At 45.2% G+C, this 24,908-nt stretch overlaps 1 protein-coding gene across 10 annotated transcripts in view; it reads left to right on the forward strand.

The window, feature by feature from the left end:
• The window catches only part of acacb (acetyl-CoA carboxylase beta), a 172,334-nt gene that overhangs the window by 70,618 nt on the left and 76,808 nt on the right, over nucleotides 1–24,908 (forward strand). For 8 of the 10 annotated variants that reach the window (XR_010016266.1, XR_010016265.1, XM_063034605.1 and 5 more), the window contains exons 18-25: nucleotides 2,045–2,179; nucleotides 4,358–4,504; nucleotides 5,786–5,974; nucleotides 11,065–11,165; nucleotides 12,583–12,671; nucleotides 13,800–13,924; nucleotides 17,522–17,635; nucleotides 18,712–18,825. Coding sequence is in view for 7 of the 10 variants with exons in the window: in XM_063034605.1 (XP_062890675.1) it covers nucleotides 2,045–2,179; nucleotides 4,358–4,504; nucleotides 5,786–5,974; nucleotides 11,065–11,165; nucleotides 12,583–12,671; nucleotides 13,800–13,924; nucleotides 17,522–17,635; nucleotides 18,712–18,825 (1,014 nt within the window). In the remaining 3 variants the exon portion in view is untranslated. Of the gene's footprint in view, nucleotides 1–2,044; nucleotides 2,180–4,357; nucleotides 4,505–5,785; nucleotides 5,975–11,064; nucleotides 11,166–12,582; nucleotides 12,672–13,799; nucleotides 13,925–17,521; nucleotides 17,636–18,711; nucleotides 18,826–24,908 lie in introns of those variants that run through there. The other 2 variants (XR_010016267.1, XM_063034606.1) reach the window with 2 other exon arrangements.

The following is a 24,908-nucleotide window of genomic DNA, read 5'->3' on the forward strand; positions in this document are numbered from 1 at the left end:
AACAACAATGGACCCAGCACCGATCCCTGTTGCAGGCACTCCACGAGTCACAGGCCTCCAGTCAGAGAGATGATGAATATACAATAATTTATTTTTATGAATTGGACGGTAGTCAATCAGCCCAATAAATCAATGTTGGCTCACTGAGCATTCCTATCATAGAAACATAGAAAATAGGTGCAGGAGTAGGCCATTCGGCCCTTTGAGACTGCACCGCCATTCAGTATGATCATGGCTGATAATCCAACTCAGAACCCTGTACCAGCCTTCCCTCTATACCCCCTGATCCCTTTAGTCACAAGGGCCATATCTAACTCCCTCTTAAATATAGCCAATGAACTGGCCTCAACTATTTCCTGTGGCAGAGAATTCCACAGGTTCACCACTCTCTGTGTGAAGAAGTTTTTCCTAATCTCGGTCCTAAAAGGCTTCCCCTTTATCCTCAAACTGTGACCCCCTCGTTCTGGACTTCCCCAACATCGGGAACAATCTTCCTGCATCTAGCCTGTCCAATCCCTTTCGGATTTCATACATTTCAAAAAGATCCCCTTCAATCTTCTAAATTCCAATGAATATAAGCCTAGTCGATCCAGTCTTTCATCATATGAAAGTCCTATCCCCCTCAAATTACTTCTCTGTGATCAATGTTCCCCCTGTTCATTAACACCCTCCTGATTTTCCTGTCACCTATCCACATTAGAAGTAATTTACATTAGACAATTAGCCAACCAGCTGTGATATCCATGGAGTTTGGGAGAAAATCTGAGCAAGCATGTGTGTACACAGAGAACGTGAAATTCCAGGCAGCCAGCACCTCGGATCAGTAATGAACCCCAGCTGTTGGAACACGTAGCAGCCGCACTACCTACTGTTCTGTGAGTCTGTTAGGGTTATATACTGTGTTCGGTGCTCCCGGTGTGGCGTCCTGTATATCGGTGAGACCGTTTCGCTGAGCATCTGCGCTCTGTCTGCAAGAACAAGCAGGATCTCCCAGTGGCCACCCATTTTAATTCCACTTCCCATTCCCATTCCAATATGTGCATCCGTGGCCTCCTCCACTGTTGTGATGAGGCCACACTCAGGTTGGAGGAACGACCCTTATATTCTGTCTGGGTAGCCCCCAACCTGATGGCATGAACATCGATTTCTCAAACTTCCAGTAATCCTCCCCACCCCCCCTCACCATTTCCCATCCCCTTTTCCCTCTCTCACCTTATCTCCTTCCCACCCATCGCCTCCCTCTGGTGCTCCTCCCCCTTTTCTTTCTTCCATGGCCTTCTGCGTCTTTCACCAATCAACTTCCCAGCTCTTTACATCATCCTTCCCCCTCTCTGGTTTGACCTATCACCTTGTGCTTCTCGCTCCCCTTCTCCCCACCTTTTAAATCTGCTCCTTAGATTTTTTTCTCCAGTCCTGCTGAAGGATTTCGGCCCAAAATGTCAACTGTATTCTTTTCCATAGATGTAAACACGAGGAAATCCGCAGATGCTGGAAATTCAAGCAACACACATAAAAGTTGCTGGTGAATGCAGCAGGCCAGGCAGCATCTCTAGGAAGAGGTACGGTTGATGTTTCGGGCTGAGACCCGAAACGTCGACTGTACCTCCTCCTAGAGATGCTGCCTGGCCTGCTGCATTCACCAGCAACTTTGATGTTTTTTCCACAGATGCCTGCTGAGTTCCTCCAGCATTTTGTGTGTGTGCTGTTGTGCTAATCTGCTGCCCCACGTTGGACTCCACTGGATTTGAGTTACAGAATCATGAAATGATGTCCTCACCATTCAGCACCAGTTCTAACACTCGAGTCTATTCCATTTTAGCAGGCCTTACTTTCACATAGAGAAGATTCTTATATGACTGTCAGTTAGTGATCTTTGAAATAGTTTATTAAATCTACGAATAATTAGATCTCCTAAGGTACTACTTTATGCTTGTTTCAGTAAAGCTGGGAAAGGGGCTTTCTGTAAGAAGATAACTTAGTTTTATATAAGAGGAGGGGGCATTGTATGAAGTTCTAACCTCTGACCCGACTTGCTTCCACACAGGTGATGAAAATGGTCATGATGTTGCCTGTGGAGGAGTCAGGATGTGTGCATTATGTAAAGAGACCAGGTGCCTGTTTGGACCAAGGTTGCATAGTAGCTAAAATGGAATTAGATGATCCGACAAAACTTCATCCAGTGAGTTCTCTTTCAAGTGTGTAAATGCACTTTTAATTCACTAAATTTGCTGAAGACTTTCAGTATATAAAAAATATAAGGTGGGAGGTGTATAGAGGGATATGGTCCATGTTCAGGTCAGTGGGACTAGGCAGAAAATGGTTCGGCACAGCCAAGAAGGGCCAAAGGGCCTGTTTCTGTGCTGTAGTTTCTATGGTTCTATGGTTCTATGGTAAGGCTGGAGAAGATGACAAAAAGAAGCTGGATTAGGCCTTCCCTTGCCAGACTGCTAGAGACTTCTCAACACTTTTATAGAAAGAAGAAACTGAGAGAGTGGGTTCTATTCTGCTGGAAGTATTTTACTGGGTTAAGAGAGCGGTTGAATTCTCCCAAATTAAAACAAGTTTAATTTCCAAGCATAAATTTGTTAATCACTCTCATTCTTGTTTCTTGCTTCCTTTTCTCGTTCCTTTCTCTTCTGCTGCACTCCCTACCCACTGCTCTGCTGGCATAACTAATGAGAAGGACCCCATGCTGCTATGTGACCAAGACCCCTATATATAAGATCACAAGATGATTGAGTACAGAAGGTGTCAGTCTACTTACCATCACTTTGCCAGCTTTTAAAAATAAACCTAAGGCATCATAAATATTTAAAGCACAGAAGAATGTTATTATGGATATTGTGGCCCTATCTAAGTAATCTTCAGTCTTCCCACATAGCCACATACACTCAGTGACCATTTTATTAGATACTGTACCTGTACCTAATTAAGTGACAACTAAGTGTATGTTTCTGGTGCTGTTCGACGTGTTGTGCATTCCGAGGTGTTTTTCTGTAGACCACTGTTGTAACGTGTAGTTATTTCAGTTACTGTCTCCTTCCTGTCACCTTGATACAGACTGGCTGTTCTCCTCTGACCTCTCTCACCCATAGAACTGCCACTCACTGGATGTTTTTTTTTTGTTTTTCACACCATCCTCTGTAAACTCTAAAGACTGTTATGAGTGAAAATCCCAGGAGATCAGCAGTTGCTGAGATACCCAAGCCACCTCGGCTGGTACCAACAATCTTTCCGCAGTCAAGTTCACTTAGATCACATTTCTTCCCCACTGTAATGTTTGGTCTGAACAACAAATGAACCTCTTGACCACGTCTGCATGCTTTTATGCATTGAGTTGCTGCCACATGTTTAGCTGATTAGATATCTGCATTAACAAGGTGTACAGGTGTACCTAATAAAGTGGCCACTGAGTGTATTTCCTTTCCTTTGGGTATTTTACCAATTTATCTATCATTGGATCTGCTTATAGGCAATGCATTCTAGATATCAATAATCGGTGCTGTTTATAAATACAAGTTTCCTTACGTGACTTTTGGCTATTTTGCCAACTATTGTACCCAAGAAACAAGACACTGTTAACAAAGAGAATAACACATACCTCTTAGCTATTAGCATTAACTTAAAGATTTAATAACAGGATTTATTGCTGTTCTGGATCTCATTCAGAACAACTGAAGAGCAACTGAAGTTTTCAGTGCTAGATGGCGGCGCGACGCAGCGCGCGCGGCTGTTCCGAATGATATCGTATGTGTTAACTAGGGGGCTGTGCACAATCCTGATTTGATAGAGACAGCCGTGAGAAGCACGGAGGAACACCTAGAGAAACTTCTGAAATGCCCACTTCGCTGCCACTGCTACTGTGCGACTGAGAATCTCCAGAGGGGAAGGCCCCAAATCCTTGGCTTTGCGTGTTGCCTGTTGCCGGGGCCAGGGTCGAAGCGCTCGGCAGAGATGGTGCTCGGTGCTCGGTGTCGGAGAGCTGGTCGGAGGCTTGGAGTTTTCGGACGGACTTGGAGTCGGACTGTGGTCGGATGCTTCCAGGATGCTGCATCGGCAAGTTTGCGGCGCTGGAGGTTCACCGTCTGCGTGAGATGATGGGACTTTCGAGACACTCTGAGAATTTTTACCGTGCTCATGGTCTGTTCTTTATCAAATTACGGTATTGCTTTGCACTGTTGTAACTATATCTTATAATTATGTGTTTTTTGTCAGTTTTTCAGTCTGTTTGTCTTGTGTTTCTGTGATATCATTCTGGAGAAACATTGTATCATTTCTTAATGCATGCATTACTAAATGACAATAAAATAGGACTGCGTGTCCTCATAATCTAATCTAATCTAATCTAATTCTCTAGGCTCAATTATACACGGGCATCTTTGAGCCACAGCAGTTGCTCACTATTGTCGGTGAGAAACTACACCAGGTTTTTCACAGTATGCTGGAGAACCTGATCAACATCATGAACGGCTACTGCTTGCCTGAACCCTACTTCAGCAGTAAGGTGAGCAACAGGGTTACAACAATATCCTCTCTTCCATTTTCCCCTGTGTGAACGTAACTCAAGTTAGCTAAATGGAAGGATTCGGCTGCTTAGTTCTTGTACTTGAAGATAGATATAAACAAGCAATGTAGAGCTCAAAGATTCAACATACATTTTTTATCGAAGTATATATGCAGTGCACAACCTGCGCTTCGGCTTCCCACAGCCATGAAACAAAGAAAACTATGGAACTCATTCAAAGAGAAACATCGAACCCCCAAGGCAGAAAAAAATCACACAAACGGCAAAAAAAATGATTGAAAAGAATAGAATAGAAAACATCAAACCACAAAGTCATCAAAACAGTCCAGGAATGTTCAGTCCTAGTTACTGTAATTTTTACATAATGTTGAATTGTGTCATGCAAACACTTAATCTGTTTGGCTTTATATTTTCCTCTGTATACCCTCAGTAAATTTGGTCTATGATAATTTTAATATGCAGCAGCTATTTTGATCAAAATCATTTACGATATGGACATTTGCAACAGACAGTAAACTCGCTTATCCTTCACTTCCTGCTGACTGAAACAGTATAAGCTAAGTGCATCTAAACTCACTGCACACCCTTCCTCTCCATCACCGCCCTCTCAGATCATCCCAGATAAAAACTCCAGGACTTTTATGCTGCTTATGTTTAATTACACAGAACTGTTCCAGCTGCTACCATCTGGGAAACGGTACCGCAGCATAAAAGCCAGGACCAACAGGCCCAGGACAGCTTCTTCCACCAGGCCATCAGACTGATTAATTCATGCTGATACAATTGTACTTCTATGTTATATTGACTGTCCTGATGTACATATTATTTATTATAAATTACTATAAATGGCACATTCAGACGAAGACGTAATGTAAAGATTTTTACTCCTCATGTATATGAAGGATGTAAGAAATAAATTCAATTCACAGAAAAAAATATTCTATTGGCAGTGTAATTCTCCTTGAACTCCTGTAATATCCCTTTGACACTTATTTCACAGCTTCTGGAAGCACTGAGGTCCTTATTGTAACCATTCCTTCAATACCCCTCTTCCTAAGCATTAAATGTTTCTCATTCATCCCTGTATTTTCATCGTGAAAATTACTTATTGCTGTTGATCATTTGCAAACTACCTTATACCAAAAGAGTTCTAATATTATTGAAATGACTGGTTGCCTAATTCTGTTATTTTAAATCTACTTTAAGGAATACTTGTGCTAACTTGTCTCATTCAATTTCTTTCTTCCACCTCCTCTACAGGTTAAAAAATGGGTCACAAAGCTGATGATGACTCTCAGAGACCCTTCACTGCCCCTTCTCGAGTTGCAAGATATTATGACCAGTATCTCGGGCAGAATCCCTGTGAGCGTGGAGAAGGCCATCCGAAAAGTGATAGCTCAGTATGCCAGTAACATCACTTCTGTGCTCTGTCAGTTCCCAAGTCAACTGGTAAGCCAGGTCTTGGACCTGAATCAGTTGTGCTGTTTCCAGGAAACTCCGAAATGTACCAGATTGTCAGAAAAGCAGATACTAAAGGAAGTGCTATCACAGTGTTTAATTTTAATGTTCAGATTCATTAAATAAATAAATAAATCTATGAAATAAAATTAAGTTGACCCAGTTGCTTCATAAAATTCATCTTCCTTCTGCACAAAGTTCAAAGTAAATTTATTATGGAAGTCCATATTCTGCGTTACCATATATCAACCTCGAGATTAAATCTCTTGCAGGCATTCACAGGAAAATGCAATTTTTATGAAAAACTTTACATAGACAGACAACCAATGTAGAAAAGAAGACAAGCTAATTAATAGTGAGAACATTAATTGGAAAGGGTCTTTGAAAGTGAGTTTGTAGGTCATAGAATTAGTTCAGAGTGGTAGTGATTGAAGTTATCTACGCTAGCTCAGGAGCCAAATGTTTGGTGAAATCTTTAAGGTCAACAGATTGTGATTGATTTGGTCTCAATTATTTTAAGGTTCCTGGATCTTACAGATAAGGTTTGCCTGGTATTTCTCACAATCATTGAGATTGGGGAAATACAGGAGATATTGAAATTTATTTGCATATTAGACCATAAGACCATAAGACAAAGGAGCAGAAGTCGGCCATTCGGCCCATCGAGTCTACTATGCCATCTTATCATGAGCTGATCCATTCTCCCATTTAGTCCCACTCCCCCGCCTTCTCACCATAACCTTTGATGCCCTGGCTACTCAGATACCTATCAATCTCTGCCTTAAATACACCCAATGACTTGGCCTCCACTGCCGCCCGTGGCAACAAATTCCATAGATTCACCACCCTCTGACTAAAAAAATTTCTTTGCATTTCTGTTCTGAATGGGTGTCCTTCAATCCTTAAGTCATGCCCTCTCATACTAGACTCCCCCATCATGGGAAACAACTTTGCCACATCCACTCTGTCCATGCCTTTCAACATTCGAAATGTTTCTATGAGGTCTCCCCTCATTCTTCTAAACTCCAAGGAATACAGTCCAAGAGCAGACAAACATTCCTCATCTGTTAACCCGCTCATTCCCGGAATCATTCTAGTGAATCTTCTCTGTACCCTCTCCAACGTCAGCACATCCTTTCTTAAATAAGGAGACCAAAACTGCCCACAGTACTCCAAGTGAGGTCTCACCAGCACCTTATAAAGCCTCAACATCACAGCCCTGCTCCTATACTCTATTCCTCTAGAAATAAATGCCAACATTGCATTCGCCTTCTTCACTACCGACTCAGCCTGGAGGTTAACCTTAAGGGTATCCTGTACGAGGACTTCCAAGTCCCGTTGCATCTCAGAACTTTGAATTCTTTCCCCATTTAAATAATAGTCTGCCCATTTATTTTTTCTGCCAAAGTGCATAACCATACACTTTCCAACATTGTACTTCATTTGCCGCTTCTCTCCCCATTCTTCCAATCTATCCAAGTCTCTCTGCAGACTCTCCATTTCCTCAGCACTACCGGCCCCTCCACCTATTTTCGTATCATCAGCAAACTTAGCCACAAAGCCATCTATTCCATAATCCAAATCGTTGATGTACAATGTAAAAAGAAGCGACCCCAACACGGCCCCCTGTGGAACACCACTGGTAACCGGCAGCCAACCAGAATAGGATCCCTTTATTCCCACTCTCTTTTTCCTGTCAATCAGCCAACGCTCTATCCACGTATGTAACTTTCCCGTAATTCCATGGGCTCTTATCTTGTTAAGTAGCCTCATGTGTGGCACCTTGTCAAAGGCCTTCTGAAAATCCAAATATACAACATCCACTGCATCTCCCTTGTCTAGCCTACTGGTAATTTCCTCAAACAATTGTAATAGGTTTGTCAGGCAGGATTTTCCTTTAAGGAATCTATGCTGAGTTCTCCCTATCTTGTCATATGTCTCCAGGTACTCTGTAACCTCATCCTTGACAATCGACTCCAACAACTTCCCAACCACTGATGTCAAGCTAACAGGTCTATAATTTCCTTTTTGCTTCCTTGCCCCCTTCTTAAATAGTGGAGTGACATTTGCAATCTTCCAGTCCTCCGGAACCATGCCAGAATCTATCAACTTTTGAAAGATCATCGCTAATGCCTCCGCAATCTCCACAGCTACATCCTTCAGAACACGATGGTGTATTCCATCTGGTCCGGTAGATTTATCTACCTTTAGACTATTCAGCTTCCTGAGTACTTTCTCTGTCATAATTGTGACTGCGCACACTTCTCTTCCCTGCCACCCTTCAGTGTCCGATATACTGCTGATGTTTTCCTCAGTGAAGACTGATGCAAAATACTTGTTCAGTTCCTCCGCCATCTCCTTATCTCCCGTTACAATTTCTCCAGCATCATTTTCTATCGGTCCTATATCTATTCTCACCTGTCTTTTACTCTTTATATACTTGAAAAAGCTTTTAGTATCCTCTGGATATTATTTGCTAGCTTCCTTTCATAGTTAATCTTTTCCCCCTTAATGACCTTCTTAGTTTCCTTTTGTAAGGTTTTTAGATCTTCCCAATCCTCTGTCTTCCCACTAATTTTTGCTTCCTTGTATGCCCTCTCCTTTGCTTTAACTTTGGCTTTGACTTCTCTTGTCAACCACGGTTGCATCTTTTTTCCATTCGAAAATTCCTTCATTTTTGGAATATACCTGTCTTGCACCTTCCTCACTTTTCACATAACCTCCAGCCACTGCTGCTCTGCCATCTTTCCCGCCAGTGTCCCTTTCCAATCAATTTTGGCCAGTTCCTCTCTCATGCCACTGTAATGTCCTTTACTCCACTGAAATACTGACACATCAGATTTCGGCTTCTCTTTTTCAAATTTCACAGTGAACTCAATCATGTTATGATCACTGCCTCCTAAGGGTTCCTTCACCTCAATCTCTCTAATCGGTTCATTACACAATACCCAATCCAGTACAGCCGATCCCCTAGTGGGCTCAACAACAAGCTGTTCTAAAAAGCCATCTCGCAGACATTCTATAAATTCTCTCTCTTGAGATCCAGTGCCGACCTGATTTTCCCAATCTACTCGCATGTTAAAATCCTCCACAATTATCATAACACTGCCCTTCTGACAAGCCTTTTCTATTTCCAGTTGTAATTTGTAGTCCACATCCCTGCAGCTGTTTGGAGGCCTATAAATAACTGCCATCAGGGTCCTTTTACACCTGCTATTCCTTAGCTCAACCCATAAAGATTCTGCACCTTCCGATCCTATATCACCTCTTTCTAATGATTTAATATCATTTCTTACCAATAAAGCCACGCCTCCCCTTCTGCCTACCTTCCTATCCTTCCGATACACCGCGTATCCTTGAACGTTCAGCTCCCAGAGACATGCATCCTTTAGCCAGGTCTCAGTGATGGCCACAATATCATACCTGCCAATCTGTAGCTGTACAACAAGATCATCCACCTTATTCCTTATGCTGCGTGCATTTAAGTATAACACCTTAAGACCAGTATTTGGTACTTTTCGCTTTGATTTCACTGCAACTTTATTGCACTGCAACTCATCCCAATGGCTACAAATTTGGCCCATCACCTGCCTGTCTTTCCTGACATCTTTATTGCTCACTATCTTAGATTTATTTCTGTTTTCCCTTCCTCCGCTCTGTCATTCGGGTTCCCATCCCCCTGCCAAATTACAAGCGTAGTTTAAACGCTCCCTAACAGCTCTATTAAACTTTCCCACCAGGATATTGGTCCCCTTTGAGTTCAGGTGTAACCTGTCCTTTTTGAACAGGTCATACTTCCCCCAGAAGAGGTCCCAATTATCCAAGAATCTGAAGCCCTGCCCCCTGCACCAGTCTCTCAGCCACGCATTCATCTGCCTGATCCTACTATTCTTGCCCTCGCTAGCACGTGGCACAGGTAGCAATCCCGAGATTACTACCCTGGAGGTCCTGCTTCTCAGCTTCCTTCCTAACTCCTGGAAATCTCTCTTCAGGACCTCTTCCTTTGTCCTATCTATGTCATTGGTACCAACATGTACCAAGACAACTGGCTGCTCACCCTCCCCCTTCAGAATATTCAGGACCCGATCCGAGACATCCCATACCCTGGCATCTGGGAGGCAACACACCATGCGGGTATCTCTACCAGGCTCACAGAATCTCCTGTCCGTTCCCCTGACTATGGAATCCCCTACGACTACCGCATTCCTCTTCTCCCTCCTGCTCTCCTGCACAACAGCGCCAGGCTCAGTGCCAGAGACCCGGTCACCGTGGGTGTCCCCTATCAGGTCATCCCCCTCAACAACATCCAGAACAAGATATTTGTTGCTGAGGGGGACAGCCACAGGTGTGCTCTCCACTATCCGGGCATTTCCCTTCCCTCTCTTGACAGTGACCCAGTTTTCTGACTCCTGTAGCCTAGGGATGACTACCTCCCTGTAGCTCCTGTCTATCACCTCTTCACTTTCCCTATTAAGCAGTAGGTCATCAAGCTGCAGCTCCAGATCCCTAACACGGTCTCTGAGGAGCTGCATCTCGGTGCACCTGGCGCAGATGTGGCCATCAGGGAGGCTGGAGATCTCCCAGGATTCCCACATCTGACACCCTGAACAACGCCAAACAGACGAACTTTTTAAACTGTTAGCTCATACCATTAGCTGTGAGAGCCCTGCTGTTCCTGTCTGTCCGGGCCGATTCGCAAAAGGGGCGGGGGGGAAGAAAAAAAGAGTCGGTGCTTCGCTCCCGCCTCTTCCCGTTTACCGCTGAAGCCCGTTGAAGCCAAAGCCCTACACTCTACTACCGCTCACTCTGCTGCCCGCTGTGTAGGGTGGTCTCCTTTGTAAACTCTCCAAGTTTATGGAGCGGGATGACCGGCTCTTTTCCCTGATAGATGTTGGTGAGCAATTTTGTTTGCTCAGCATGTTTCTTTTCTCTTACAAATTCACAAATTATTAGATTTTTTTGTTTTCCATGGTGCAACTTGCCTTTGGTGAGAAATGAACTCAATTTCTGAATGGCCAATCTCACCAGCATGTGATACCAATCATTCTTCCTGCTCTGACGATATATTTTTTTAAATTAAGATTGCAGACATCCTAGACAGCCATGCTGCCACTCTCCAGCGGAAAACAGACAGGGAAGTTTTCTTTATGAACACGCAGAGTGTTGTCCAGTTGGTACAACGGTGAGTAATTAATCCTATGTCTTTTTTAAGTGATTACAGAAGATCGGTCTCCTGTAAAGGTTTTGAACTCTAATAACCCATTTTATATCTTAGACCAAAAGACCATAAGGTATAGGAGCAGAATTAGGCCATTTGGCCCATCAAGTCTGCACCACTATTTCATCATGTCTGATTTTTCCTCAGGGCCCCAAACTCCTGCCTCCCCCCCAGATCCCTTCATGCCCTAACCAATCAAGAATCTATCAACCTCTGCTTTAAATATACATGAATACTTGGCCTCCACAGCTGCCTGTGGCAACGAGTTCCATAAATTCACTACTGTTGGCCTAAGACTTCTTGAATTTGACTTTTGTAGTTCGAAAGGTAAATCTGTAATCTGGTAGCTGGTAATCTCATCTGTTGTTACCAAATTTCTGCTCATGCTATTGTGTATAATATCGCCAGAGGTCAGATTGGTTTATTAAGGTTGTCATAGCCGGGGGTGGGGGGGTGGGGTGGTATAGGGAGTAAACTCCCACTGCCTACTAAATGCTCCCAGTGGTGTGTGCCTCAAATAGCCTCTGACAACTAAGCCCAGCTCCTGGCCTTCACCATGTGGCTTAGTGACTAAGCCCGGCAGAACCACTTCTACCGATAAGAGATGGGGCAAGGGCAGATTTATGGTGCCTTAAAACCAGTCGCTTTGGGCAGATGGGGCTCATCAGCCGTGGAAGGCAGTTCATCTAAGAGAAGGAAGACTCTGATCTCAAACCTCCGCTGCCTTGTGATAATACCCACTCATGGGGAAGACTTCGGGAGTAAACCCTAAGGAAGGACCTGGAGCTGGCATCCCTAAGGCAGTCCTACGTTGAGCTCAACGCTGACTGGCAACTCCTGTGATGCTGCTGGTGCCAAGCTGTATCGATCTCTGCCGTTGCTTTGTATTCATCAGCTGTGTGGAGAGAAGGAGTCTGTCGCATAGCCACAGCTTGCTCTCCGTACCATACTGTCCTGGCTTGCATTTCACACAGGACACTCATCTCATCTAGGATACTACCCCAACCAACTGAGACCTCACTTTAATAAGTTTTCTGCCAATATCACCTCTTTTCAAATTGATCTCTTCATTTTATTTTTTGTTGGATGAAATTATATCCTTGAGGTATGAAGTAACATGTCATACGCTCTGTTGTAAATCGGGGAAAACTGGATCACTGTATGTGTAGATATGACCCCACTGCCACCCCTATTCTTTATTAAACGTTCTCCCTGTTGGTTGAAGACTGCAAATTCAGATGTTGTTTTTCAGATTTGCTTTCCATTTTAGTTCCTAATCTATAATTTAACATATTTTTTGCAGCACGATCTGGTACTGACTGATACAACATTACCAGCACAACGAGAAATATAAATTGGTTTGTTTTGCTTTCTGTTGTAGGTTTCGAAGTGGGATTCGTGGACACATGAAGTCAATTGTTCTGGACCTGTTGAGGAGATATTTGAGTGTTGAAACACAGTTCCAGCAAGGTAAAAAAAACTCCTTTTGACTTGGATCTGAGTAGATGAACACGTAGTGTATGACCTACTGAAACCAGACTAAATTTATATGTGCTTCATTTTAGCTGAAAAATCTGGTGTGGTGCTATTCTGATGCAGTTGCCTTCCACCCACCCCCACCCCCAATGACAAAGCTCACCTCTACCAGTAAATACTTACTGGATTCACTTTGGTGAACACTGCTAACATTTACTGATATAATGTATTATCAACATTCTAATGTGCTAATTCTTGCTGAGATTAAGTCCTTTCTTTTCATTTCCCCTTCCCAATGATGACCCACTCTTTGGTGTAAGATGAGCAAAAATACGCATTTCAGCAGTTTTGCCACTATTATGTGGCCAGACCATGTGAGTTGTATTCTGGGAATTTAGTTAATATTAATATCTGCACTTGTTTGTGCTATCACCGTACTGATTTGTTCAGCCTTGACAGTACTTTTGTGTGGTTGAAGTCACATCTTCATGTATTTCAAACATTCTAGAATAGTAGTATCAGATATGGGAGCAGAATTAGGCCATTTGGCCCATCAAGTCTTCTCCACCACTTCATCATGGCTGATTCAATTTTCCTCTCAGTCCCAAGCCCCTGCCTTCTCCCCATATTCCTTCACACCCTGATTAAACAAGAATCTATCAACCTCTACCTTAAGTATACACAATGACTTGAGCCCCACAGCCGCCTGTGGCAATAAATTCCACAGATTTACCACTCTCTAGCTAAAGAAATTCCTTTCCAACTCCATTTTAAACAGACATCCCTCTTCTTTGAGGCTGTGTCCTCTGGTCTTAGACTCCCCCACCATAGGAAACGCCCTCTTCACATCCACTAAATCGAGGCCTTTCAACATTCGATAGGATGAAGTGAAGATTTTGGTCGTACTCTTGGACACTCTATACTGGGCAGATGCTCAACAGGCTTTTTCCTGAAAATTCTGGAATCATTTTGGGACAGGGAAACATAATTTAAACACAAAACATCATCATGGGTTATAAAAATGGTTTTGTACTTAAAATGGCCCCCATTCTCTCCCCTAAGTGTTGCTCTCAAATCGGTTGCCAACCAGTGACGTAGAGTTTCCAAATGTTCATGTTCCAGCTCATTATGACAAATGTGTGATCAATCTGAGGGAACAGTTCAAACCCAACATGACGCCTGTGCTCGACTGCATCTTCTCTCATGCGCAGGTGGCCAAGAAAAATGAACTGGTCATCACACTAATTGTGAGTACTGTAGCAAGAGCAACTTGATTACCAATTTATCCACAGCCTTGGTTCTGCATGCACATTCCTGATCAAGGAAAACAGATGCCCCTAGTCTGAAATTGTAATTTAACGTTCACTAAAACCTTTTCACCTTTCTTCAAAATCTCAAAAATGATTTGAGTATTCTATGTTTTTCCTTTTAATAGTCATAGAATAATACAGGATGGAAATTTGCCCTTTGGGCCAGCTTGTCTTTGCCAATCATGCTGCCCACTAACCTTGTCCCATTTGCCTGCATTTGGCCCATATGGCTCTTCCGAGAGTCAGAAATGACAAGTATTCTTAATTCTAAGATTTTAATTTAATTTTGAGTACAAACAAACGTACAGATACTAAACAAACTAAATAAGGAGCTGAGAAATGGTACTAAGGGGTGTAAGGCAAAAGGAATAAAGGAGAAACCAAGATGGTGCCTCTGAAATATCTGTCCCTTTCATAGATAAGATAAGAGAAATTCCTGAGATAGGAATGCATTAGTAAGTAGGCAACATAATTAAAACAATTACATCAGGTGGGTAATGTGCTAGTGCTTAGCCAATGAAAAATGAGAAAGGTGAGAAACCGTTAGTTTAGTTGCTTTCTGCCATTGAGTGTGAAAAATACATGAGTTTGTTAAAAAGTTCAAATCTTTTAAAAAGTTTTGTTAAAAATAGTACGAAAAATTAAGTAATACTTTATAGGAAAAGAAGTATCCACACGATAAGGGTGATGCCATTTTACACCCCTGGAGTTTGCTGATATCCAATCCACTGAAATACATCAAATTCCATTCATATTCAAAGTCAGTTCCAATCCAGGTATTCCTCTTCCATTATGATCAGTCATGGGCCAGGAATTCCCCCCCAAAAATATTGAGGATGTAATACTCTCCAAGAAGACATTGAGAACATTCTTGAACCATTTTCTTAGTTTTTTTGATAAATCCTTCCTATCCTTCTGCGTCTTGCTCATTCAAGTGCCTCTCCAGATGCCGCTTAAGAATTGATATTGTTCCTGTCTCTACTACCATACCTGGAAAATCCCTCCAGATATCAATAACTTTCCATATGTAAAATTTACCCATCAGATCTCCTTCCTTTCACCCTAAACCTCTTCCCTCTGGCTTTAAACGACCCCTGCTGCAGGGAAAACACATTGAGTACCTTTCCTATCAAATTGAATATATCTCGATCATGTTATTTCTCAGCCCCCTTTGCTCTGAGGAAAGTAGACCCAACCTACTCAGTCTCTTGTTATAACTAATACCCTTGAATCCAGCTAACATCCTTGTCATCCTTCCTGCAAACTCTGTAGCTTAATCTCATCTTTTCTGTAGTGTAGCAACTAGAACTGCACATAGTACTCTTCATGAAGCTTAATGAACTCCTTGTACAACTGTATCATGATGTCCCAAATCTTGTATTTGATGCCATGGTCAATGAAGGCAAGCATGCCATCTTCCTTCTTCACCACCCTGTCTACCTACAGTACATCACCACTTTCAAAGAGCAATCTACTTCAGCCACAAGTTCAACAACACTTCCCAGAACCTGCCGCTCACTGTATATGTCCTGTCCTGGTTTCACTCACTAAATGCATCACTTTGCACTTGTCTGAGTTAATTCCATCTGCCACTGCTTTGCACACTTTCCCAGTTGATTAATATCCTGTTATAATCTTAGACAATTGTTTTCACTGTCCACTACACCACCAATTTTGGTGTCATCTGCAAACTTAGTAACCATTCTGTCTAAATTATCATCAAAATCTTTAAGACAAGCAGTAGAGGTCCCAGCACCAATTCATGCATCACCACACCACTGATCACAGACTTCCAATCTGAAAATCACCCCTCCACTGCCAGTCTATGAACATAGAACATAGAATAGTACAGCACAGTACAGGCCCTTCAGCCCACAATGTTGTGCTGACCCTCAAACCCTGCCTCCCATATAACCCCCCACCTTAAATTCCTCCATATATCTGTCTAGTAGTCTCTTAAATTTCACTAGTGTATCTGCCTCCACCACTGACTCAGGCAGTGCATTCCACGCACCAACCACTCTCTGAGTTAAAAACCTTCCTCTAATATCCCCCTTGAACTTCCCACCCCTTACCTTAAAGCCATGTCCTCTTTTATTGAGCAGTGGTGCCCTGGGGAAGAGGCGCTGGCTATCCACTCTATCTATTCCTCTTATTATCTTGTACACCTCTATCATGACTCCTCTCATCCTCCTTCTCTCCAAAGAGTAAAGCCCTAGCTCCCTTAATATCTGATCATAATGCATACTCTCTAAACCAGGCAGCATTCTGGTAAATTTCCTCTGTACCCTTTCCAATGCTTCCACATCCTTCCTATAGTGAGGCGACCAGAACTGGACACAATACTCCAAGTGTGGCCTAACCAGAGTTTTATAGAGCTGCATCATTACATCGCGACTCTTAAACTCTATCCCTCGACTTATGAAAGCTAACACCCCATAAGCTTTCTTAACAACCCTATCCACCTGTGAGGCAACTTTTAGGGATCTGTGGACATGTACCCCCAGATCCCTCTGCTCCTCCACACTACCAAGTATCCTGCCATTTACTTTGTACTCTGCCTTGGAGTTTGTCCTTCCAAAGTGTACCACCTCACACTTCTCCGGGTTGAACACCATCTGCCACTTCTCAGCCCACTTCTGCATCCTATCAATGTCTCTCTGCAATGTTTGACAGTCTTCTACACTATCTACAACACCACCAACCTTTGTGTCGTCAGCAAACTTGCCAACCCGCCCTTTTACCCCCACATCCAGGTCGTTAATAAAAATCACGAAAAGTAGAGGTCCCAGAACAGATCCTTGTGGGACACCACTAGTCACAATCCTCCAGTCTGAATGTACTCCCTCCACCACCACCCTCTGCCTTCTGCAGGCAAGCCAATTCTGAATCCACCTGGCCAAACTTCCCTGGATCCCATGCCTTCTGACTTTCTGAATAAGCCTACCGTGTGGAACCTTGTCAAATGCCTTACTAAAATCCATATAGATCACAGCAAGCTAACTTTGTTTTATTTTGTGAGATGTAACTGAGATTTTGATGGGCTGGCAAGTCATAATTAATGAGCCATGTTTGACAATCAGTCTAGCTCTTTAAAGAAATTGAGTTCATATTTGGATCATTGTTTCCTTGGCTAATAGTTTCAGAATTCAATAGGTTTTTTAAATGTTTGATATTTCAACTTCTACCTCAATAGTTAAATCACTTAATATGTTGTACAAAATCTTTAAAATATTAGTTAAACTTTTGCTTTGTCCTCTGCTTTGCTGGATGTGAGAAAGCTTTCCCATCTAGTTGGATGTTCAGTTTACTGTCATTGTTATTGTATATCTGAAATCCTCTGGAACTGATACCTGACTACTTTGTGGGCAGCTTTCTCTGAGGTCAGCAACAAGTGCTCTTTCTGCCGAGGTTCTGGATTCTGCAAATACTTTGGTGTTAAAAGCAGCAATAAAACTGCATGGCATGATGTGTGACTGCCTCCTGTGAGTTATCCAATGCCTATGATGTATTTTATTTCTCATGTTGATTTAGGATCAGCTTTGTGCCCGAGATCCCACACTGACAGATGAGCTGATGGTGATTTTAAATGAATTAACACAGCTCAGCCGAATGGAGAGCTCTAAGGTAGCTCTGCGATCCAGGCAGGTGAGAATCTGCAGCACTGAGAAGGATTAAGTGTTTTACATTACTTTACAAAAGGTAAAAATCCAGGTAGTCCAGCCCTCTTCAAACTCCAAACGACCAAGAAAACCGAAGAAACAGAGCTTGAGAGAAACCATTTAGTCTTAAAAGAAGACTTTGAAAACTCTTTTTGAAAAGTGTTGATGTGATATAAAAATGGCTCTTTCATTTACCCTTATTATGTACATTTCCCTGTGTTGCTTGTTCTACCTTCCCTTATCTTTCCAGGCTAATATCTACTCACCAAATGACAAGTACAGTCTTACATCAGTGTTGCCTGTAACTAGCAGTTATCATGCTCAAAAAACTGCCCAAGTGTTGATTATTAATTCTTATTTCCTCCTCCTGTCAGCTAATCTTCCTTTTTTGGTGAACTCAGATCTCGATGTGAGTTAGAAAGATGTCAGGCCTAGATGCATTTTTCTTCAGCTTGCATGGGCTATTTTTGACAAATGATATTTTGTCTTGTTATTGTGGCAGTAAGTTTCAGTCTGATACCAGTTTGTTTTCTTCTAAGTAGGCTGTTTGTTGGTGGCAATGAAATGAAAAAGACTTTTTTAGAGCATTACAGCACAGTACAGGCCCTTTGGCCCATGATGTTGTGCCAACCTTTTAACCTGCTCCAAGGTCAATCTAGCCCTTCCCTCTCACATAACCCTCCATTTTTCTATCATCCATGCACCTATCTAAGAGTTTCTTAAATGTCCCTTATATATCTGACTCTACACCAACCCTGGCAGGGCTATCCACACAGCACCACTCTCTACTCCCAAATTAATCTAACCATTCCCTACCACATAACCCTCCATTTTTCTACCATCCATATGCCTATCTAAGAGTTTCTTAAATGTCCCTAACATATCTGCCTCTACAACCACCCGTAGCAGGGCTTTACACACACCCAGTACTCTCTGTATTTAAAAAAAACTCATCTCTTACATCAACCCTATATTTTCCCCAATCACCTTAAAATTATGCCTCTTGAATTAGCCATTTCCACCCAGCTCCTTTCCAAAGTAACTTTTCTTTGGTACTTTCAGGTTCTGATCGCATCACACTTGCCTTCCTATGAGCTGCGACATAATCAGGTGGAGTCCTTGTTCCTGTCTGCTATTGATATGTACGGGCATCAGTTCTGCCCTGATAATCTAAAGGTATGTACGTTATTACAAAGGTGTGTCTGTGATTATAAACGTGTGCCCCTGACCATGGATGTGTGTCCATGACCATAGAGGTGTGTCTGTGACCATAGAGGTGTGTCTGTGACCATGGAGGTGTGTCTGTGAACATGGAGGTGTGTCCATGACGATAAAGGTGTGTCCGTGACCATGAAGGTGTGTCCGTGACCATGGAGGTGTGTCTGTGACCATGAAGGTGTGTCTGTGACCATGGAGGTGTGTCTGTGACCATAGAGGTGTGTCTGTGAACATGAAGGTGTGTCCGTGACCATGGAGGTGTGTCTGTGAACATGGAGGTGTGTCTGTGAACATGGAGGTGTGTCCGTGACCATGGAGGTGTGTCCGTGACCATGGAGGTGTGTCTGTGAACATGAAGGTGTGTCTGTGAACATGGAGGTGTGTCTGTGAACATGAAGGTGTGTCCGTGACCATGGAGGTGTGTCCGTGACCATGGAGGTGTGTCTGTGACCATAGAGGTGTGTCTGTGAACATGAAGGTGTGTCCGTGACCATGGAGGTGTGTCCGTGACCATGGAGGTGTGTCTGTGACCATAGAGGTGTGTCTGTGAACATGAAGGTGTGTCCGTGACCATGGAGGTGTGTCCGTGACCATGGAGGTGTGTCTGTGAACATGAAGGTGTGTCTGTGAACATGGAGGTGTGTCTGTGAACATGGAGGTGTGTCCGTGACCATGGAGGTGTGTCTGTGAACATGAAGGTGTGTCTGTGAACATGGAGGTGTGTCTGTGAACATGGAGGTGTGTCCGTGACCATGGAGGTGTGTCCGTGACCATGGAGGTGTGTCTGTGAACATGGAGGTGTGTCTGTGACCATGAAGGTGTGTCCGTGACCATGGAGGTGTGTCTGTGAACATGGAGGTGTGTCCGTGACCATGGAGGTGTGTCCGTGACCATGGAGGTGTGTCTGTGAACATGGAGGTGTGTCTGTGACCATGAAGGTGTGTCCGTGACCATGGAGGTGTGTCTGTGAACATGGAGGTGTGTCCGTGAACATGGAGGTGTGTCCGTGACCATGGAGGTGTGTCTGTGAACATGGAGGTGTGTCTGTGAACATGGAGGTGTGTCTGTGACCATGAAGGTGTGTCCGTGACCATAGAGGTGTGTCCGTGACCATGGAGGTGTGTCCGTGACCATGGAGGTGTGTCTGTGAACATGGAGGTGTGTCTGTGACCATGGAGGTGTGTCTGTGACCATGGAAGTGTGTGTCTGTGACCATGGAAGTGTGTGTTTGTGACCATGAAGGTGTGTCCGTGACCATGGAGGTGTGTCCGTGACCATGGAGGTGTGTCTGTGAACATGGAGGTGTGTCTGTGACCATGAAGGTGTGTCCGTGACCATGAAGGTGTGTCCGTGACCATGGAGGTGTGTCCGTGACCATGGAAGTGTGTGTCTGTGAACATGGAGGTGTGTCTGTGACCATGGAAGTGTGTGTCTGTGACCATAGAGGTGTGTCTGTGACCATGGAAGTGTGTGTCTGTGACCATGGAGGTGTGTGTTTGTGACCATGAAGGTGTGTCCGTGACCATGGAGGTGTGTCCGTGACCATGGAGGTGTGTCTGTGACCATGAAGGTGTGTCTGTGACCATGGAGGTGTGTGTTTGTGACCATGAAGGTGTGTCCGTGACCATGGAGGTGTGTCTGTGAACATGGAGGTGTGTCTGTGACCATAGAGGTGTGTCTGTGACCATGGAGGTGTGTCCGTGACCATAGAGGTGTGTCCGTGACCATGGAGGTATGTCTGTGACCATAGAGGTGTGTCCGTGACCATGGAGGTGTGTCTGTGACCATAGAGGTGTGTCTGTGACCATGGAGGTGTGTCCGTGACCATAGAGGTGTGTCTGTGAACATGGAGGTGTGTCCGTGACCATGGAGGTGTGTCTGTGACCATGAAGGTGTGTCTGTGACCATGGAGGTGTGTGTTTGTGACCATGAAGGTGTGTCTGTGACCATGGAGGTGTGTCTGTGACCATGGAGGTGTGTGTTTGTGACCATGAAGGTGTGTCCGTGACCATGGAGGTGTGTCCGTGACCATGGAGGTGTGTCTGTGACCATGAAGGTGTGTCTGTGACCATGGAGGTGTGTGTTTGTGACCATGAAGGTGTGTCCGTGACCATGGAGGTGTGTCTGTGAACATGGAGGTGTGTCTGTGACCATGGAGGTGTGTCCGTGACCATGGAGGTGTGTCTGTGACCATGAAGGTGTGTCTGTGAACATGGAGGTGTGTCCGTGACCATGGAGGTGTGTCCGTGACCATGGAGGTGTGTCTGTGACCATAGAGGTGTGTCTGTGACCATGGAAGTGTGTGTCTGTGACCATGGAAGTGTGTGTTTGTGACCATGGAGGTGTGTCTGTGACCATGGAGGTGTGTCCGTGACCATGGAGGTGTGTCTGTGACCATGGAGGTGTGTCTGTGACCATAGAGGTGTGTCTGTGACCATGGAAGTGTGTGTCTGTGACCATGGAAGTGTGTGTTTGTGACCATGGAGGTGTGTCTGTGACCATGGAGGTGTGTCCGTGACCAATGAGGTGTGTCTGTGAACATGGAGGTGTGTCCGTGACCATGGAGGTGTGTCTGTGAACATGGAGGTGTGTCTGTGACCATGGAGGTGTGTCCGTGACCATGGAGGTGTGTCTGTGAACATGGAGGTGTGTCTGTGACCATGGAGGTGTGTCTGTGAACATGAAGGTGTGTCTGTGAACATGGAGGTGTGTCTGTGAACATGGAGGTGTGTCCGTGACCATGGAGGTGTGTCTGTGAACATGAAGGTGTGTCTGTGAACATGGAGGTGTGTCTGTGAACATGGAGGTGTGTCCGTGACCATGGAGGTGTGTCTGTGAACATGGAGGTGTGTCTGTGACCATGAAGGTGTGTCCGTGACCATGGAGGTGTGTCTGTGAACATGGAGGTGTGTCCGTGACCATGGAGGTGTGTCCGTGACCATGGAGGTGTGTCTGTGAACATGGAGGTTTGTCTGTGACCATGAAGGTGTGTCCGTGACCATGGAGGTGTGTCTGTGAACATGGAGGTGTGTCCGTGAACATGGAGGTGTGTCCGTGACCATGGAGGTGTGTCTGTGAACATGGAGGTGTGTCTGTGAACATGGAGGTGTGTCTGTGACCATGAAGGTGTGTCCGTGACCATAGAGGTGTGTCCGTGACCATGGAGGTGTGTCCGTGACCATGGAGGTGTGTCTGTGAACATGGAGGTGTGTCTGTGACCATGGAGGTGTGTCTGTGACCATGGAAGTGTGTGTCTGTGACCATGGAAGTGTGTGTTTGTGACCATGAAGGTGTGTCCGTGACCATGGAGGTGTGTCCGTGACCATGGAGGTGTGTCTGTGAACATGGAGGTGTGTCTGTGACCATGTAGGTGTGTCCGTGACCATGAAGGTGTGTCCGTGACCATGGAGGTGTGTCCGTGACCATGGAAGTGTGTGTCTGTGAACATGGAGGTGTGTCTGTGACCATGGAAGTGTGTGTCTGTGACCATAGAGGTGTGTCTGTGACCATGGAAGTGTGTGTCTGTGACCATGGAGGTGTGTGTTTGTGACCATGAAGGTGTGTCCGTGACCATGGAGGTGTGTCCGTGACCATGGAGGTGTGTCTGTGACCATGAAGGTGTGTCTGTGACCATGGAGGTGTGTGTTTGTGACCATGAAGGTGTGTCCGTGACCATGGAGGTGTGTCTGTGAACATGGAGGTGTGTCTGTGACCATGGAGGTGTGTCTGTGACCATGAAGGTGTGTCTGTGACCATAGAGGTGTGTCTGTGACCATGGAGGTGTGTCCGTGACCATAGAGGTGTGTCCGTGACCATGGAGGTGTGTCTGTGACCATAGAGGTGTGTCCGTGACCATGGAGGTGTGTCTGTGACCATAGAGGTGTGTCTGTGACCATGGAGGTGTGTCCGTGACCATAGAGGTGTGTCTGTGAACATGGAGGTGTGTCCGTGACCATGGAGGTGTGTCTGTGACCATGAAGGTGTGTCTGTGACCATGGAGGTGTGTGTTTGTGACCATGAAGGTGTGTCTGTGACCATGGAGGTGTGTCTGTGACCATGGAGGTGTGTGTTTGTGACCATGAAGGTGTGTCCGTGACCATGGAGGTGTGTCCGTGACCATGGAGGTGTGTCTGTGACCATGAAGGTGTGTCTGTGACCATGGAGGTGTGTGTTTGTGACCATGAAGGTGTGTCCGTGACCATGGAGGTGTGTCTGTGAACATGGAGGTGTGTCTGTGACCATGGAGGTGTGTCCGTGACCATGGAGGTGTGTCTGTGACCATGAAGGTGTGTCTGTGAACATGGAGGTGTGTCCGTGACCATGGAGGTGTGTCCGTGACCATGGAGGTGTGTCCGTGACCATGGAGGTGTGTCTGTGACCATAGAGGTGTGTCTGTGACCATGGAAGTGTGTGTCTGTGACCATGGAAGTGTGTGTTTGTGACCATGGAGGTGTGTCTGTGACCATGGAGGTGTGTCCGTGACCATGGAGGTGTGTCTGTGACCATGGAGGTGTGTCTGTGACCATGGAAGTGTGTGTCTGTGACCATGGAAGTGTGTGTTTGTGACCATGGAGGTGTGTCTGTGACCATGGAGGTGTGTCCGTGACCATAGAGGTGTGTCTGTGAACATGGAGGTGTGTCCGTGACCATGGAGGTGTGTCTGTGAACATGGAGGTGTGTCTGTGACCATGGAGGTGTGTCCGTGACCATGGAGGTGTGTCTGTGACCATGGAGGTGTGTCCGTGACCATGGATGTGTGTGTTTGTGACCATGGAGGTGTGTCCGTGACCATGGAGGTGTGTCTGTGAACATGGAGGTGTGTCTGTGACCATGGAAGTGTGTGTCTGTGACCATGGAGGTGTGTCTGTGACCATGGAGGTGTGTCTGTGAACATGGAGGTGTGTCCGTGAACATGGAGGTGTGTCTGTGAACATGGAGGTGTGTCCGTGACCATAGAGGTGTGTCTGTGAACATGGAGGTGTGTCCGTGACCATGGAGGTGTGTCTGTGAACATGGAGGTGTGTCTGTGACCATGGAGGTGTGTCCGTGACCATGGAGGTGTGTCTGTGACCATGGAGGTGTGTCCGTGACCATGGATGTGTGTGTTTGTGACCATGGAGGTGTGTCCGTGACCATGGAGGTGTGTCTGTGAACATGGAGGTGTGTCCGTGACCATGGAGGTGTGTCTGTGACCATGGAGGTGTGTCCGTGACCATGGAGGTGTGTCCGTGACCATGGAGGTGTGTCTGTGACCATGGAGGTGTGTCCGTGACCATGGAGGTGTGTCTGTGACCATAGAGGTGTGTTTGTGACCATGAAGGTGTGTCCGTGACCATGGAGGTGTGTCCGTGACCATAGAGGTGTGTCTGTGAACATGGAGGTGTGTCTGTGACCATGGAGGTGTGTGTTTGTGACCATGAAGGTGTGTCCGTGACCATGGAGGTGTGTCCGTGACCATGGAGGTGTGTCTGTGACCATAGAGGTGTGTCTGTGAACATGGAGGTGTGTCCGTGACCATGGAGGTGTGTCCGTGACCATGGAGGTGTGTCTGTGACCATGGAGGTGTGTCTGTGAACATGGAGGTGTGTCCGTGACCATGGAGGTGTGTCCGTGACCATGGAGGTGTGTCTGTGAACATGGAGGTGTGTCCGTGACCATGGAGGTGTGTCCGTGACCATGGAGGTGTGTCTGTGACCATAGAGGTGTGTCTGTGACCATGGAGGTGTGTCTGTGACCATAGAGGTGTGTCTGTGAACATGGAGGTGTGTCTGTGACCATAGAGGTGTGTCCGTGACCATGGAGGTGTGTCTGTGACCATGGAAGTGTGTGTCTGTGACCATGGAGGTGTGTGTCTGTGACCGTAGAGGTGTGCCGTGACCTTGGAGGTGTGTCTGTGACCATAAAGGTGTGTCTGTGACCATAAAGGTGTGTCTGTGACCGTAGAGGTGCGTCTATGAACATGGAAGAGTGTCCCTGACCATGGAGGTGTGACCCATAAGACCATAAGACCATAAGACAAAGGAGCAGAAGTAGGCCATTCG

Source organism: Mobula hypostoma, chromosome 27 (genome assembly GCF_963921235.1).
Source record: "Mobula hypostoma chromosome 27, sMobHyp1.1, whole genome shotgun sequence".
Taxonomy (NCBI): Eukaryota; Metazoa; Chordata; class Chondrichthyes; order Myliobatiformes; family Myliobatidae; genus Mobula; species Mobula hypostoma.